The 19,207-nt window shown below is 33.9% G+C and overlaps 1 protein-coding gene and 1 pseudogene across 9 annotated transcripts in view; one reads left to right on the top strand and one right to left on the bottom strand.

Moving 5' to 3' along the window:
- Positions 1 to 19,207, bottom strand: part of SENP7 (SUMO1/sentrin specific peptidase 7) — a 135,824-nt gene that overhangs the window by 62,570 nt on the left and 54,047 nt on the right. For 7 of the 9 annotated variants that reach the window (XM_011387336.2, XM_023527432.1, XM_011387281.2 and 4 more), the window contains one exon: positions 2,323 to 2,520. The exons of the other annotated variants lie outside the window; for them this stretch is intronic. In XM_011387336.2, the coding sequence (XP_011385638.1) occupies positions 2,323 to 2,520 (198 nt within the window). The remainder of the gene's footprint in view (positions 1 to 2,322; positions 2,521 to 19,207) is intronic. 9 annotated transcript variants of the gene reach the window in all.
- LOC111736266 lies at positions 8,334 to 8,452 on the top strand (annotated as a pseudogene).

Genomic DNA, 19,207 nt, shown 5'->3' with positions numbered 1-19,207 from the left:
GTAGTTCCTGCCTTCGTGAAATTTACTGTCAGGGAGGTAGAGAAAATAAAAATCACAATATAGTGTAACAAGTTCTATGATACATGAACAGGCTGCTTAGTAAAACAAAGAAAGGGATCAAGTGCAGATGTGGGGGAGGGGTGGAATCAAGGAAGGCTTCCCAAGAAGATGACATATGAGATCAATATTAAAGACCAATAGAAGTAAGTAAAAACAAAAAGGAGAATTGCCTCCAAGAAAAAGGAACAAACTGCATATAAAATGACATTATATATTCAGTGAGCTACCAACAGTTACCTAAGTCTAAAACACAGTATAAATGTGGAAGAATAGACAGATGCAAGGCTAGAGACAGGCAAAAGTGAGATCATTAAGGACACTGTATGCCAAGTCAAGGAGTTCAAACTTAATACTCAAGGTTATGTGGAGTCACAGAAAGATGTTAAACCAGAGAGTGGCAAGTAATATGTGCCTTTTAGAATGAATATTTTGGCAACCATATAGGAAAATAACCGAGAAGAAAAAGACTATGCACAGGAAGCCCAATCCATTCACTATCATAATAATAAAGGCACAAAGTTATTAGGGCTTGAACTGAGGCAGTGGCAATAAAGAGAGAAGAGATCATTTCCAGGCTTAGGAGGTAAAAATAACTAGACATGATGAATGACTGGATATGAAGGATAAGGAAGAAGGAGGACTTAGGACAATTCACAAGTTCTAATTTAGTTCTAATATGGAAAATTGAGTGCATAGAGCAGTCATATTCAGACAGGAAGGGGATACAGATATAGAAATAAATCTGAAAACAAAGATGATGCATTCACTTAAAACAAGTTAAATTGAGGACACGGGGAGCTGAGAAAAAACTCTAGATTAGCTAGTAGTTCACCCCAGGAAGTGAATCAAAAAAAAAAAAAAAAAAGCACTCATAGATAGTAAAAACCAAATTCAAATATTATTGGGACTCTTCATATTATATTGAAATTTCATGAACATATAACCTAGCTACTACCAATTCCTGGTGAAAAAAACTGTTCTAAGAGGATGGAACATTACACTGTTCTAGCTGAAAAAGGACAGACATGAAATGAGGGGACTGATGAGCTTGTCATTTGGAAGAGAATTGAATCTTCTTTTCAAAAGAGTCAAAGGGATTGGAAGGGCTACTCTTTTAACTAGCCCTTTTATTTAGATCTATCAGCACAGTAAAGGAATAATTCACCCATACTAAAAAGGAAAAATGCTAGAATCCAGAAGAATGAAAGCAAACTGCTTCATAAATTATTGAAGCTAAGTTGTTTGACTCTAAGATTTATGGTGCTTTACAAAGTTAAATTTACATCAAGTATCCTTACATCTAGTAAGGATACACTCATTACTTAGCTTTTTTATGTTTTCACCTTTTTTAAAAGGAGTGCCCTTTTTTAAATTAATGTATAATACTATGTTCAGAAGTTTTGACAGAGTTCTACTTTTATTTTTAAAATAACTGTTTTGAAAGTTAGTGGGTTTTATCTGAATCTTGGCTTAAAACACTTATGTATTGTCATTCAGATTACAGATCACATAACCAAAGCATTATCTAGCTAAAACAGGTTATGCTAAATGAAAGCAAAGTACCTCTCCCTAAAACTATTCATTTAAGGGTTAAAACTGTAAATTGGAAATACATTAAAAATATTGTTACAGATCACAAAGTCCCAGCACTAATTCCTAGTTTTCAGCTCGAAGCTTCATACATAATTCTTTTAAAAAATACAAAACAAATCTGGTCTTGTTAGTTTTCAAAATTAAACTGCATATTTATACAAAAAAATTTGGTAGTAATATTTCAATATCATCTCCTCTTTTAAAAAGAAAGCTCAAAACAGTCGAAAGGCGTTAAGGACCTAGATTAATAACAACTAAAAGATATGTTAAAGATGCAGAAAGTAAAAAAAAATATATAATATACCTTTTAGATGTCATTTAATCCAAGTTGTTACCTATTTATATATATCTCTTCATTTTAAATCATAAATAGTTCTCTAAAAATATATATATTTCTCTAAAAATATATTACTCAAATTATGAAGTTAAATGTACGGACACTTATTTTTAAAAATAACTCAATCAATCTACTTGATGAAGTATATAACTATCAGTAAGTTTATAAATTAATATTGTCAGATTTAAGATTTGTTTTCAATGGGGCACATCTGCATATGCAGATTTTCTTAAAGTTCATTTCCAACAATTTTATTTTTAAGCCTAGTGGGGATGGACTTATATTATTTCATAATGTGGTAAGTTGAACAAAATCAATACTGAACAACATACCTTTTAGATAAATTAAGGCTTTGGTGAAGAGGTTCTAATTTTTGACATGTCTCTAGGCTGTCAACAGATGTCGAAGGCAATGAGTCTGATTGCACCTTGCTGGCATCACATAAATTAGCATCGTTTCTAGGTAGGGTCTTTCTGAATTTTCGTCCTAAATCCGTCCATAGGACATTCGTCAACATAACTCTGAGTTGCCTGTTACACACATAAATAATTAATACATACAGTACTAAACATTGTATAATACATGAAGTCATCACAAACTATAACAAATGAAAACCTCCAGGAATTCTAAATTTCATTTCAAGCAATTAACTAGAATAGTAAATATCATAAGTAAAAAATTTACCTAACCATTCTCAAATATACATTACAAAGTAAAGTATTTCACTTCAATTGGGATTTTCTTCAGAATCTATCTAGTATAATACAACTGTGGTCACGCCCATGTACAGCTGCTGGATTCTTGGTAACTCATCTGTGCCTTTTCACACAGTGGAACAACGATACACATCTGCTCATCTCATCACTGAGGCAACCACCTTCTGCACAAAAAAATCTGTTTTTCTTTTAGCATTTGTTATTTAGAAAACACTGTTAAAACTAAGGGTGCAACAGTACATCATCTACAGTCTTAAGCCTATGTAGTCTTAAGATAAAGATTTAATTTTACCTTATTTCTAAAAGTAGGTCAATTTAAGATATTTACTTTTATTGTACTTTTATATACCAATTTCAAAAGTAAAACTGATAAATGCAAGCTGTTTCAGCTTTCTGCCTCATTACATTTTGCCCATCACTCCTTCAATACATCTTTGTGCTGGTAATACTTGAAGAACTTTGTTCAGTACTAGAACCATGGACTATAGCTTCTGCAGTAGCATAAACAGGCAACCAAGTACACTTGAAACAAAGTCAAATGAGGAATGGCTGAAAGAATTGGAAATGTTTAATCACAAGAGTGTCTATTCTACTCCCTGGTACCAGTTTGAGGCACTGTTTGTTTAACAAACATAAGAATATTGAGAAACAGAAAGTAAAGTGCTCCTGTATTTAAACTTAAAAATCAAATAGAACTCAAAGAAATCACTTGTTTATGCAGCCACTCGGGGCTATATCTTCACACCATCTGAAAGGAGGGGGTACGAGTCTTCAGGGGAACCTCCGCAGAATACACTGAAACACCAAACAGTTTGAGTTTTTAAAAAATTGATCTATAGGTTTTAAAATTAACATTCAAAAATAAAAAGATGAGTGACATTTCTCCGAATGATTAAGAATAATTCATTTTTCTTTCAATAAATACTTACTGAATACCTGCTAGCAAAACAACTCTACTGGTAGAGTCTGGATATTCAGCAATGAACAAGATGGTTACAGTTCCTGCCTTCACAGAGTTTACATTCCAGAGAAGAATTACCCAATTAATTATTTAATTACAATCGCGATGAGTGATACGAAGGAAAAGTACAGATGGCTACACTTCTGAGCCAGGTCAGGGAAGGTTTTACTGAGAATGACAATGAAGCTGAAACCTCAAAGAAGGATAGGCACTATCCAAAGTCAACAGGTGGAAAATAGAGAGTTGTCTGATAAAGGGGACAAAATGCAAATGGCTCTGACAGAAGTAAAAAACCTGTTCAAGGAAATTAAAGTACTTGCCTGGTTCAAGTGCTAAGAGTGAAAAGGAAATTTGTACAAGATAAGGATGAGCAGTTAGATGGGACCTTGTGCACTATATTAAAGAATTGAGACTTTATGTCAACAATAAAAATCTACTAGTTTTAACAAGAGAATGAGATTAGAGCTGCATTTTTAAAAGATCACTTTGATCTTTTGTGTAGAATGAAATAGAAGCACTAAGATTAAAGGGTAATAAAAATGAATTTAGAGAGATAATGGTGACTTTATCAAGGGTAATTTAGTGGAACGATGAGAGCAGAAACCAGAACATAATGGGATGTGTATATAGGAAAGAAGGAAAGGGATACAAAAAATATAGGCAGTTGACATATGACTGTGAATAGAGGATACGGGACAAAAGCTGAAGAGAGATATGAGGTGCAGGAAAGGTATCTTAGTTATTGGTTGATTAGTTAGTTAGTTAGCTTAAGACAGAAAATATCTTAAAATAAGCTTAAGTGTTTATGAAAAGAAGTCAACAGAATGGGAGAGGTTGGAGATACAGGAAATAGAATAATTAACATAGTAAGTTTCTTAAGAAATGGTAATAATAAGAGCTAATATTTATTGAACATGCATTATATACCAGGCACCATGCTAGTTAAGCATTTTACAATGATTTACTTCATGTAATTCTCACTACTCTATGAGGTACAATGGTAGTAGCTCTTCTGCAATTGAGAACACCAAAATAGAATGATTAATAAGTAAGCCAACGGTAAAATGAGTTAGTGAAAGTGGGATACAAACCAACACCCTCTAGGCTCTATTGCCAGCATTCTTAACTGTTCCACCATACTGGTTTATGATGAAAGAAGGGGATCTCTTTCTTTCTTCCAGGAAGTAGAAAGAATCAAGATCATCTTTCCAAAGTGATACGAAAGGCAAAGGAACACATCTTTGAGAAAGGTTTTAAATCATTATTGTGGCAAGGGAGAACACAAGCTGACTAGAGAAACACAGTAGGATTATCTTGCAGTTTAGGAATCTAGTGAGATTAATAATCATGAATATATAATGTCACAAATATCTATCAGTGCACAGCCACCTTGGTGTCAGCACAAAACAGACAGATAATTAGGTTCACAAGTGATTACTAATTACAAAGGAGAAAGGTACCTTTACAATGCAAAGATCTGGCAGCTACCACCTTAACCAGTGATCAAACGTAAGACCACCAAAAGTGGGACAAGCAGACATTATGTATCATTTATCCCCCTGATATGATGCAATGAGGAAATGACATTAGCTACTAAGTACTCTTGCAAAAATGTAACATGAGCATAATCATGAAGACAAAACCAGGTTAAGTAATAAAAATCTAGAATATAGGACGTTCTACAAGACAACTGGTCTGGGCTCTTTGAAAAAGTCAATGTCATGTTTAAAAAAAAAAGAGAGAGAGAGATGAGCTATTCTAAGATTGAGACTAATGAGACATAATAACTAAAAAATATAATGCATGAATCTAAATTTGATCCTAGGTTTTAAAAAAATAAAAGATATTTTGGGGACATTCAAGGATTTCTGATTCTAGACTTTATATGTAAGATGATAATATGAAATCGCTGTTATTTTCTTCAAAATGTACTGTGGTTATTATGTAAGAAAATATCCTGGCTTTTAGGAAATGCAGGCTGAAATGTTTAAAGGTGAAGTGCCATAATATCTGCAAATTATTTTCAAATGGTTCCCCCAAAAATGTGTATTATATCTGTATGTGTATATGTGACACATACTTACATATATGAAAAGACACTGAGAGAAGGCAAATATGGAAAAATGTTAACAACTGGTGAATCTTGATGAAGGACATATGAGCATCCTATTCTTGTCAAAATTATTCCATGTCTGAAATTCTGTACCGAAAAAAGTTTGAAATACAGGGGGAAGAGTTATGCATGAAGACATCCATTATAGTAAGAAAGCAGTACCCTGAAAGTTATTTATAAAAGCAACAAACTAAAAGCAACCTTAAATGCCCAGCAGCAGCAGAATAGTTAAGTAAATCATGATAAAGCCACTCAACAGAATGTTACTTATTAGTCTCTTAAAATCTTCTACTTTAAATTTTAAGAGCGGCGGACTATATTTTTTTTCTCCTTTCTACTTATCTTTATTTCTGTTTTCTCTACTCAGCAAGCACTATTTATATAAAGACAAATGTCAACTAATTAATTTTTTTAAAGAATGGTAAACAGTTCAGGTTTACCTAGCCAAAATCTATCAATTGACATGTGAAATGAATACATATTTTTTACATTCAGGATGTTAAACTTTTCTTTTATAAGGTTTTACAACTATACAACTTAAAATTCTAAAAGATCAAATGAAAATACTCATAAAATCTTAAGGATATATGATAGACTTTTAGTCTAATGAGAAAAGTATTGATAATTAGTAATTTATTGAATTATTTGGAAAATTATTATTCCAATGGTAATTTTAATAAAAAATGTCCAATACTGGAAAAAGCCATTTTTCTATACACCCAAACCAAATAAGAATTCATGTTGGAAAATAACAATCAGTAATTTAATTAATTATTCTAATAGGGTGACTCTAAGTTAAAAAGACAATATGGATTATCTGGGAAAATACTTATTTCATGCTTATATATTTGGCTTTATTGTAATTTGTCTGACTAATAATATCCTAAAGCAGAAGTCAGCAATCTTTTTCTCCTAAATTATTAAGGTAAAATTTTTTTTAATTTCTACATTTAAATGACATAAGATTTCTATAGATATTTTTTACATTTAAATAACATAAGATTTCTATGGATATTGAACAGAAATTTAAGAGTAAAGAACAACGTTCAAATCAGACAAAAATAAAATCTAAACTTAGCATTTAGAGAGACATACTTAGGTGGCAATATTATTCAAAAAAAGTAAGAAAGCAGTACCCTGAAAGTTAGGAGACAGGTTGGTTTTAACAGGGAGAAAAGGGTTTGCAACTGCAAAGGCACATGAGAACTTCTGGGGCAGTTTCCTATTTTTCACATGGATGGTGGTTACATGAGTATATCTGCCTTATAAAAAATAAATTCTAATGAATAATTTATTAATTAAACTGCTTACCTTTTACTCATCTTTTTGGTAGGTACATTATATTTCACAGTAAAAATAAAGAGTAGAGGACAGCTAAATGGAGAGCTCCACCTAATCTAACATTCTATATACCATCTCTGCTAACATACTTACCTAGGCGATTCGGAACCAGCCAATTATCTACTTACAAAATGTCCCTTTCTAAGCTATAAACCATTATACTATTTTTCATTTAATTTCATTTATAAGAGGAAATAGTCACTGATCCATGTACTCCTACAAAATAATATACTAGATCACCTCTGTAGCACTGTTTTATATATTTTCAAATTTGCAATTATAGGACAACTCAGTATAACCACAACAGAAAAAAAAAAATCAAAAAAATTTTTTTGTCTATGAATGAAACATATATATTAGGATTCTAGAAAAGTTCAAATTTTGTTAAATTTAAAAATTTCAACAAAAGTAGTTTATTCAATGAATACATAAATACAATTTAATTATATAACTTGGCTAAATAACTTCAGAAATCAAAAAAAAAAAAAATCCTTAAATTTTGAGTCCTGTTTTTTTGGTTTTGGAAACTGACAACTGGAATAAAGGTAGTGTTCTGGTTTTTTTTTTTTTTCATAATTTAATTTAGAGTATTTCTTGTCCTTCAAAAAATAGGTGTAGAAAATCAGAATATGCCACTGCAAAATACATCGTTTTGGTATAAGTATTATTTTGAGCTGAAGATAACTGAGAAACAGCAGATGCCAAAAAAAGGCTCTCTGTCCATCCCCTACTTTCCTAGAAGAAGACGTGACTATTCATCACTAGAGACTTATCAGCCCAGAAATGAAATCTACATAACAAGCCTTACTAAACAAATCTTATCATCCATTAGTTTCCCCCATATATTCATCATCCCACAGTTTGCCATCCTTGGAAGCCTCAAATCTTTTTCCTTTGTCATGTCAATATTCCAGAAATTCATTGTTCTTTGTTAAGGCACTATATAAGCCCAAGTTCTAACCATTCCTTTGAGTTACTCATCCCATATATGTACACAGCATGTGTTAATAAACTGTTTTCTTCTTGTTAATTCTGAATTTTTCCAATCGATATTGCACAACCCTGTCAGAGAATTTAGGAAGGTAAAGGGAAAAGGTTTTTTTCCCACTCTACATAGCCAACATGCACATGAAAAGGTGCTCAATATCATTCATCTTAACTTTATGGTCTTTAAAAAAAAAAGTTTCTTTTAAAAAAATCAAAAGTTCTAGTGTCTACGGCCATGCTACCCTGAACATGCCCAATCTCGTCTGATCTCTGAAGCTAAGCAGGGTTAGGCCTAGTTAATACTTGGATGGGAGACCACCTAGGAATACTAGGTGCTGTAGGCATTTAAAAAAAAATAAAAATAAAAAAAAGTTTTAGAAAAGATATAAAAGGCCAATAAGCACATGAAAAGATGCTCAACATCATCATTCATCAAGGAAATTCAATTAAAAACACAATAAGATACCACTACACATCAATTACAAATGATTATGATAAAAGAGACTGACTATGACCATGTAAGTGTTGGCAGGGTTGCGAAGGAAGTAAGTCTCTTACACTGCTGGTGGAAATGTAAAATGGCACAATCATTTCTGGAAAATAGTTGGCAGTTTCTTACAAAATTAGAAATCATTTTCAATGACCCAGCAATCCATTTCCTAGGTATTTACCCAAAAGAAATGATAACATGTCCACACAGATACTTGTACATGAATATTCATGGCAACTTTATTCATAGTAGCTCAAAACTAGAAACAACCCAAATGTCCATCAAGAGCTGAAGGAGGTAAGATCATGTCACCTCGAAATATGTGGCTTTGACAAGCTGATTATTACAGGCTGAAGGCACGTGAGAAACAGCAGATGCAGGAAGAGCTCTTTGACCTCCCATTTCTACTTAAAAGCAGGTCATCAAATTTCCTATGAAAAAGGTGCCTTTCCTACCAGGAAGGTAGTCTTATCACTGGAGACTGGGAATCAACACCAAAATGCATCTGTATAAACAAATCTACTAAAACAACTCTTATCTTCAATTAGTTTCACTCTATGTATTTCTAGTCACATTCTAAGAATTTACTGCACCTAGAAGCATAAACCCTACTCTTTTATCGCTTCTCCACAAATTTATCATTCTTTGTTAAAAAAGTATATAAGTTCTCACTTCTATCCACGTCTTCAAGTCTCCATTATTCCTACAAGGGTTCCTGTATGCACATAAAAAATAGTAAATAAAATGTGTATGCTTTTTTTCCTGTTAATTTGTCTTCTGTCAGTTTAATTTGCAGGCCTAGCCACAGAATCTAAGAAGGTAGACAAAAAGCTTTTCTCTGCAACAGATAAAATATACTATTTTCATATAATGGAATAGTGCTCAGCAATAAAAAGAAATGAACTACTGATACATCCAACAATATGGACAAATCTCCAACACATTATGCTCAGTGAAATCCATATACAAAAGAATATACATACTGAGTTTTCGCATATTTGCAACTCTAGGAAGACAAGCCTAATCTACAATAAATGCAAGCAGATCAGTGACTACCTGGGGTTGGAGGTGGGTGGGTTGGAAGATAAGTGGGAAAAGGCACATCTTCAATGTATTAAACATTACAGAGACTGCAGTGGCAGTTGTACTATGGGTGTGCAAATTTGTTAAAACTCATCAAATCATACACATAAAATGCATGTACTTTATTATATGTAAACTATACATCAATAAAATTAATTAAAAGCCATTAAGAACATGCAAAAATGCTTATGTTGCCTTATGAAAATGAGTCTATCTTATTAGTTTTCCTCGTCAAAGCCAAATTACAAAAAATTAAATGAATAACATTTTTATCAATTTATGCAAGATTGCTAAAATTTGAATTGAAAACTTTGCTAAAATTTTAATTGAAAAATCCATTAGAATAATTTCAGGGGCTTTAAAAAGTAATCATTACTTCAATCTGCCTTGGACAACATCTTCCCAGTAAATCAATTTGTTACCTTGCAACAGACCAAATGCCTTAGCAAGTATCTTTTCAATAAGAAATATAATAACACTGATTTTTTTAAATTAAAACACCAATACTTAACAAATAGGACTAAGCTGCTTTGGACTTAGGTACCACATAAACCACTAGTTGACTGATTACTTTTATTCCATAATCCATATAAGTTAACAGAATAAGCTGCATACCTCTCCCTAGTTCCCTTTCATAATGTCTTAGTCCACTCAAGCTGCTCTAACAAAAATATCATACACTGGTGGCTTAAAAACAAACATGTATTTCTCAGAGTACTGAAGGCTAGGGAGTCCAGGATCAAGGCACCCGCAGATTCAGCGTGTGGTGAGAGCCTACTTTCTGGTCCACAGACAGCCATCTCCTCGCTGTGTCCTCATATGACAACAGAAGAGATAAAAGAGCTCTCTGGGGCCTCTTTTATAAGGGTACTAATCTCATTCGTGAGGGCTCCACCTTCATGACCTAATCACCTCCCAAAGGCCTCATCTCCTAATACCATCACACTGGGGATTAGGATTTAAAATATGAATCTGGGGGGCAAGGGGACACAAACATTCAGTCCATAACACGTATTAAATTTCGGCTACACTGTACTTCAAGTTTCTTTACCACCTATTAATGATAATCATTTTCCTCTGAAGCTGCTCTAAGTACTCACTTCCATCTAATTTCACTAGCATCCAGTGCCAGCTTCGTGAACATGAAATCTGCACAGCATATAGGGCACTGAGCTCAAGGTCCCACACTTGCTCTAATCCTCTGTATTGCTATCTTGAAATTCTTAATAATTTTATCTTTGAACTTGTATTTTCTAAGTGAAATTCATAGGACATTAGAGCATGTAGATGAGCAGAGAAGATATTATTAATATGTGTGTCCATTCCTGGCCACTCCATTCACATACAATACTTGAGATGTCAATGAGCAGAAAATTCTAGCAGACTCACCAAGTGTACAGTTCCATTAGAGTCAAAGTGAAAACAAGGCAAGCGGAGGTACTGAAAGTCCTAAAAGGCTATATTTTTCATTTAAACCATTCAATGGTCCCAACACAAAAACACATACTTACTTACACACAATGTAATGGCATCCTAAGAAACACAAATAACCAAAGTACTCTATTGTATCCTTTCTAACTCATGTTACTTTCCTGTATTAGCCAACCATTTATGCTGATAATGACACTGCAGAAAAGGGAATGACAGGACAAGTCTTAGTTCCTTTTACTTTCAGTCATTCTTTACACATCAGAATGCCAAAGAGAGAAAATGCTGGTAGAATGCAGATGTATCAAGAAGTAAAATAAAAGCAGGTGAGTTAGTTTTATGCAGCATTTCTACTAAGAACAAAATAGATTTATACATGTACAAGCTATGAAACATAAACTATATAATTTCAGCAGGTGCACATATAGGTTCGATGTTCTTATATCTACATCTAAAAGTGGCAGTGCACAATATAAAAGTGAACAGTTAAATTCACACTAATAATTTAAAATTTTTATTTTCCTTTACTTACAACATATAAATGTAAATAAAATACACATGACAAGTTGAGAGACCACAGAAGAAAAAAAGTTTTATAGTTTAGTACTGTGATATAATGAGAAATACATATATTTAGTCTTTGTCTCTCGTGAACACATCAAGATTCTGGGAGGGTGACGCATACCTCCAGCCTGTATCTTGCCCTATGAATCTCTCACATTTGGCTGTTCCTGAGTTGTATCCTTTATAATAAACCTATAAATGTAAGTAAAGTGTTTTCCTTAGTTTTGTGAGCCATTCTAACAAATTATCAAACCCAAAGAGGGGTTCATGGGAACCCCTAATTTATAGCCAGTCAGTCCAGAAGTACTAGTGACAACCTGGAACTTGCGACTGACATCTGAAGTGAGTGCAGTCTTGGACTGAGTCCTTAATTTGTGGGATCTGATGCTAACTCCAGGTAGGCAGTTTCAGAATGGTAGATAGTGTAAGAATTAAACTGAACTTCAAGATACCCAGTCGGGACCCAGAGAGTTGGAGAAATGGTGCTAGAAAATATACCATAATTTTGGTATCAGAAGTGTTGTCAGTAAAAACAGTTTGTAATTACCTTCATTTAATAGCACTTTTTTCCCGCTTTATGAAACAAGAGTAGCCACTGTGGTTGAACCTACCCCCACCGTTGCAAGACTCACCCGAGAACTAACTTCTCAGGACTTAAAGGGCTAGTGACCCTTTTTCTTCTCTTCATTTTTCTTTTTCCCCTTTTGGGAGCCAGACATTAAAGACTATAACATTCAAAAGTAAATGAATAAAAGGGAGAAATTGGAAAATTACCACAAATACACAGAAAAAGGCACAGGCTCAAAAAAGACCTGAGAAGGCCTTAAGTTTACAGCTCACATTGAACTTTGAGAAAGAGAGAGCCCATTACAACAAAAAGAAAGAAAAATAAACAAATGTATTTTTTAAAAAACAGCAAACCATGGGGAATGAGGAGAACTGGATTTCCAAATTTACCAGATTATTGGATTCAAACGTCAAATTTTCCACAACAACAAAAAAAACACAAGGCACACAAAGAAACAGTAAAGTATAGCCCATTTAAAGGAAAAAAATTAATCAACAGAAACTATCCCTGAAAAAGACGTAATGGAGGCTCTACTAGAGAATTTTTAAAACAGTTGTTTTACAGATGCTCAAAAAAACTAAAGGAAAATCTGGAGAAAATCAAGAAAATGATGTATGAACAAAATGGAAATATCAACAAAGAAATACAACACCTAAAAAAAAATTCTAGAGCTAAAAGTACAATAATTGAAGTAAAAGTTCAGGGGGATTCAAAGGTAGATTTGAGCAGATAGCAGAATAAACAAGTGAACTTGTGGAAGGATGCGTTAATGACTGTCATTCCAATTTTATAGAAAAGCAACTAAAGCTTAGAGGTTATATCGCTTACCCTTGATAAGTAACATTTACACCACGGGAATGCTGAGAGCATTACCTGTGCCTGGCACTGTATTAGTCAGGGACACCAAAAAAATAAATAAATAAATAGTATACTCAGATTAATTCAGTGAGTGTTTTATTTACATAGGGACAAATCACAAAGAAGTGTATAATAACCCAGAGCTAGTAAAAACCAAAAATTTACCAAAGAGAAAAAAAGAATCAACAAACTTGAAGACAGCACAGTGGAAATTATCAAATCTGAGGAACAGAAATTTAAAAAAAAAATTTAACCAACTATAAGGGACCTGTGAAACATCACCAAATTGATCAACACACATACTATGGGAGTGCCAGAAGGAAAAGAAACAGAGAAAGAGGCAAGAAAACATTTGCAGGAATAATGGCTGACAACTTCCCAAATGATGAAATACAAGAAGCTTAAAGAACTCCAAGAAAGATGAACTAAAAGAGACCACTCTGAGACACATTAGTATTGAATTTTCAAAAGACAAAGACAAAATTAGAATATTGAAAGCAGCAAGAGAAAAGTGATTTCTCACATACAGGAGATCTTCTATAAGAAAATGAGATTTCTCATCATAAAGTTTAGAGGCCAGAAAGATATGAGCTGATACAAAGTTCTAAAAGAAAAAAAACTGTCAACCAAAACTCCTATATCCCACAAAAAGAATTTGTGGAAATTAAACAACACATTCTTAAACGACCAATGGGTCAGAGAAGAAATCACAAAGGAAATAAGAAAACATTTTTTAAAAAAAGAAAAGAAAAAATATTTAAGAGATGAATAAAAACAAACCACAAAATACAAAAATTTATGAGACACAACAAAAGCAATGCTAAAACGGTAATTTGTAGCTAAAAAATACTTATTTCAAAATCAAGAAAGATCTCAAATCAAGCACTTAACTTTACAATTTAAGAAACTAGAAAAAGAATAAACTAAACCCAGTTAACAGGATGGATATAATAAAGCTTAGAGCTGACAAAATGATATTCAGAATAGAAAAGCAAGAGAAAATCAATGAAACCTGAATTTAGTTCTTTGAAAAGATCAACAAATTTGACAAACCTTTAGCTGTATGGATTAAGGAAAAAAGAGACAACAGAAATTACTAAAATCAGAAGCAAAAGTGAGGACATGACTAATGATTCTACAGAAATAAAAAGAATTATAATTGAGTATTATAAACTGTAAGTCAACAAATTGGCTGGATGTGATTCTATAGTGTAGCGGTTAGCACATCTGCTTTACACACAGAAGGTCCTGGGTTCGCGCCCCAGTGAAGCCACAATTCGTGGTCTACAGCCATGCCACCCTGAACAAGCCCAATGTCTGATCTCAGAAGCTAACTAAGCAGGATCAGGCCTGGTTAGTACTTGGATGGGAGACCACCTAGGAAGACCAGGTGCTATAGGCATAAATAATAATGATGATGATGATGATAATAATAATAATAATAATAAACAAATTAGACAATCTAGATGAAATGGACAAACTCCTAAAAACACAAAATCTACCAGGATTGAATCATGAAGAAACAGAAAATATAAACAGACCCAAACTTAGTAAAGAGAGTGAATCAGTAATCAAAACCTCTCAACAAAGAAAAGCCCTGGAACTGATGGTTTCATGGGTGAATTCTAACAAATATTTAATGAAGAACTAACACCCATCCTTCTCAAACTTTTCCAAAAGTGGAAGCAAAGAGAACAATTTCTAACTTACTCTATCAGGTTAGCACTATCCTGATACCAAAGCCAAATAAAGACACCAAGAGACAAGAAAAATAAAGACCAATGTCCCTTACAAATATCAATACAAAAATTCCCAAGAAAATACGAAAAGACTAAATTCAGAATCATATTAAAAAGATTATATACAATAACCAAGTGGGATTTACTTACTCTTGGAATGCAAAGATGGTTCAACATACAAAAATCACTCAATGTAATAAACCATATTAACAGAATAAAGGGGGAGAGGGTAAACACATGAACACCCCAAATGATTTTAAAAAAAAAAACAACTAACAAATTACAGTAACTTTTCATGATAAAAACACTCAACAAACTAGGAATAGAAGGAAACTACTTCAACGTAAAAGCCAGGGGGTTTGGAGAAACACGGCAGAGTGAGAGACATCCCCCAATCTCTCCCCTTGAAACAACAATAAGCTGAATATCTAAAACTCAACAAAAAACACCCAAACAGCACACCAGCACGTCTGAGCGTGGGATCTGCGCATAAGAGCTACCACAGGTCAGAACCCCAGGTGTCAAGCGATGGACTGGGAGAAACAAAGAAGCTGCCTCTCCCAGTCACCAAAGCTCCTTGTAGGAGGAGGGGAAGGGGGGAAGGTGCAGCGAGTTCCCTGAACAGCCCTGCTGGGGAGAGGTGTGAGCTCCATGAAGCCAGCAGCAGGCCCAAGTCATCAAGGCAGAAAGCAGAGAAGCAGGACGGCAGAAAAACAAGAGTTGATTTTTACCAGCTGTGGTTGCAAAACCGAGGTTGAGCCAAAGGCCCCGACCCTCAACCCAGAGGGCCCCTCACCCTATATCCTCTGAAACCGAACACTGTGGAGCCCAGGGGAATCTTAGCAAACACTACCAAAACTGTCACTAAAACTGACAGGGACTGAGACTGAAGGTAGCAAGCATGATTAAACATATATAAAAGGGAAAAAAGACATTATTAAGGCTTTATATAAACCAGGGATCCAAGAGGCTTAAATGTCACCTACTGGAAACCAAAAGAAAAACACCTTCTTTGCAACAGGCTAAAGAGAGACCTTTATATAATAAATCTTTCTGGAAAAACAGCAGAGTACACTTCCATTAATACCCAGGGGGAGAAATAGTCTATTAAACACCATGAACAACCAAGGTGACAAGGCATCTCAGAAAGAAAGAGAAAAATCTCCAGAAAATAAGCTTACAGACATAGAAATATGCAACTTAAATGACAGAGACTTCAGGATGGTACTTCTGCAAAACTCAGTGAGTTTTGAAACAAGTCATATCAACAATTTCAGGAACTGAAAAAACAACTAGATGAGCAGATCAAGGAGACTGAAACCCTCAAAAAGAACAGAATAGATCTTCTGGAGATAAAAACACGCGCGCGCGCACACACACACACACACACACACACACACACACACTGCAAGAGTAGAAAATGAAAGAGCAAGCTTGGGAAATAGAGTCAAATGAATGTAGGAAAGGATCACTGATATCGAAGACAGAAATCTAGAAATAAATCAGAAGGAAGAAAAGAGAAACTGAAGAATGAAAAATAATGAAAGAGAAATACAAGAACTAGCTGATAACATCAGGAGAGGAAACATAAGAATATATGGGCATTCTCGAAGGCGAGGAAAAGAAGCAGGGACTAGAAAGTATTTTCAGAAAAATAGTTCATGAGAATTTCCCAAATCTAAGGAATGAGCTGGAGCTTGGAATTCAAGAAGTTAAGAGAACACCCAATTATCTCAACCCAAAAAGTCCTTCAAGACATACTGTAGTAAAATTATCAAAAATGAATGACAAAGAATTCTCAAGGCAGCCAGGGAAAAGAAGACCCATTAGATTATCATCAGACTTCTCAGCGCAAACCTTACAAGCCAGAAAGGAGTGGAATCAAATATTCAAACTATTAAGTAAAAGGAAATACTAGCCAAGAATAATATATCCAGCTAAGCTCTCCTTTAGATACAAACGAGAAATAAAGAACTTTCCAGACATATAAAAACTAAGGGAATTCTCCATTACGGGGCCTGCACTGCAGGAAATATTGAAAGGGCTCAGCTTACCTAAAACAAAATGACAAAAAAAATACATAATTAGGAGTAGGGTGATTATCGGGCAAACAGAAGCAGAGAAGTGTAACTCTTACTAAGAACAGGGCATTATAAGCTTAAACAATAAGAAGAGAATTGCTATAGCAATATAGTAATAAACATTCAGCATACATACATAGGGACAAATTGAGATAACAATGACTGAAAAGGGGAGGATTCAAAGATCCAAATTAGCAAAGGAGAATGGAGAAAAGGCATGCGCAGAAGAAAACAGACAACTGTATCTATGTGTGTGTATATATATGTATGTATATATATGTATGAGTGTGTGTGTGTATATGTGTGTATGTATATATATATATATGTATGTATATATATATATACATATATATACATACATATATATATATATAAACTATCCTTTACATATTCGTAATGGTAACCACACACCAAAGATTCAGAACTGAAGTATATAACATAAAACAAGAAGAACCAGAGGCAAAACCCACAAAAGCCACACACACAAAAGCCAACCAAAATAAAGAAAACAGAAACACAAGACAAGGTAGCAATGTACAAACTGAGCTATCAGAAAACAAAAGATAAAATGGCTATAAGAAGACCTCACATTTCAATAATCATCCTTAATGTAAATGGACTGAACACATTAATAAAAAGGCACAGAGTCACAGATTGGATCAAAAAACAAAACCTGGCCATATGCTGCCTCCAGGAGACACATCTCACCTCCAAAGACAAATAGAGACTCAAAGTGAAAGAGAAGAAAATGATATTTCAAGCAGATAGCATTCAGAGAAAAGCAGGAGTAGCGGTACTAATATCAGATGAAATAGACTTCAAAATACAAAAGGTAAAGAATGATACTGAGGGACACTACATAATGATAAAGAGAATCATGCACCAAGAAGACATAACATTTATTAATATCTATGTTCCCAATCAGGGAGCCCTGAAATATGTAAAGCAATTACTAACAGAACTTAAGGGAAAAACAGATCAAAACGCTGTCATAGTAGGGGACCTAAATACTCCACTGTCAGATATGGACAGATAATCCAAACAGAAAATCAATAAGGAAATAATATTCTAAATGACACATTAGACCTTCTGGACATAAATGACATTTACAGAGCGTTCCGTCTCAAAGCTGCTTATACATTCTTCTCTAGTGCACGTGGAACATTCTCAAGGATCAACCACATACTGGGACACAGAGATAGCCTCAAAAAATATAAGAGGGTTGATATCATACCATCCATATTCTATGATCATAATGCTTTGAAACTAGAGATCAACTGCAAAAGAAATCAGGAAGCACCACAAACACATGGAGATTAAACAATATACTACTGAAGAATAACGGGGCCAGAGAAGAAATAAAAAGGGAGATTAAGAGATACATAGAAACGAATAAAAATGACAGTACAACATATCAAAACTTTTGGGACACAGCAAAAGCGGTCATAAGAGGAAAGTACATGTCATTACAGGCCTATCTCCACAAACAAGAACAAGCCCAAATAAATAACCTAACACTTCAATTTAAAAAACTAGAAAAGGAAAAACAAATGAATCCTAAAGACAGCAGAAGGAAAGAAATAATCAAAATTAAAGCAGAAATAAATGAAATTGAAAACAACAACAACAACAACAAAAATAGAAAAAATAAATGCAACAAAGAGCTGGTTCTTTGAGAAGGAAATAAAATTCACAAACCCCTGGCTAGACTCAATAAAGAAAAAAGAGATAGGACACAAACAAAATCAGAGACAAAAGAGGGGAAATTATGACAGACACCACAGAAATACAAAGGATCATACAAGAATACTATGAAAAAGTATATAACATCAAATTTAATAACCTAGAAGAAATGGACCAGTACTTAGGAAAATACAACCTTCCTAGACTGAATCAAGAACTGGAAAATCTAAATAGACCAATTGGCAGTACGGAAATTGAAACAATCATTAAAAACCTACCAAAAAGTAAAAGTCCAGGACCAGATGGCTTCACCAGTGAATTCTACCAAACATTCAAAGAAGATTTAATACCTATTCTCCTCAAACTCTTCCAAAAAACAAACAAGAGGCAATATTTCCGAATTCATTTCATGAGGCCAGTTTTACCCTGATACCTAAACCTGGTAAAGATAACACACAAAAAAAGAAAACTACAGACCAATATCTCTCATGAACACAGATGCAAAAATCCTAAATAAGTTACTAGCGAGCTGAATACAGCAACATATTACTGTATACCAGATCAAGTGGACTTCCTCTCAGAGGCACAGGAATGGTTCAACATAC

This window comes from Pteropus vampyrus, unplaced genomic scaffold, assembly GCF_000151845.1.
Source record: "Pteropus vampyrus isolate Shadow unplaced genomic scaffold, Pvam_2.0 Scaffold1, whole genome shotgun sequence".
Taxonomy (NCBI): domain Eukaryota; kingdom Metazoa; phylum Chordata; class Mammalia; order Chiroptera; family Pteropodidae; genus Pteropus; species Pteropus vampyrus.
This window is presented reverse-complemented; position numbering and strand designations above follow the sequence as displayed.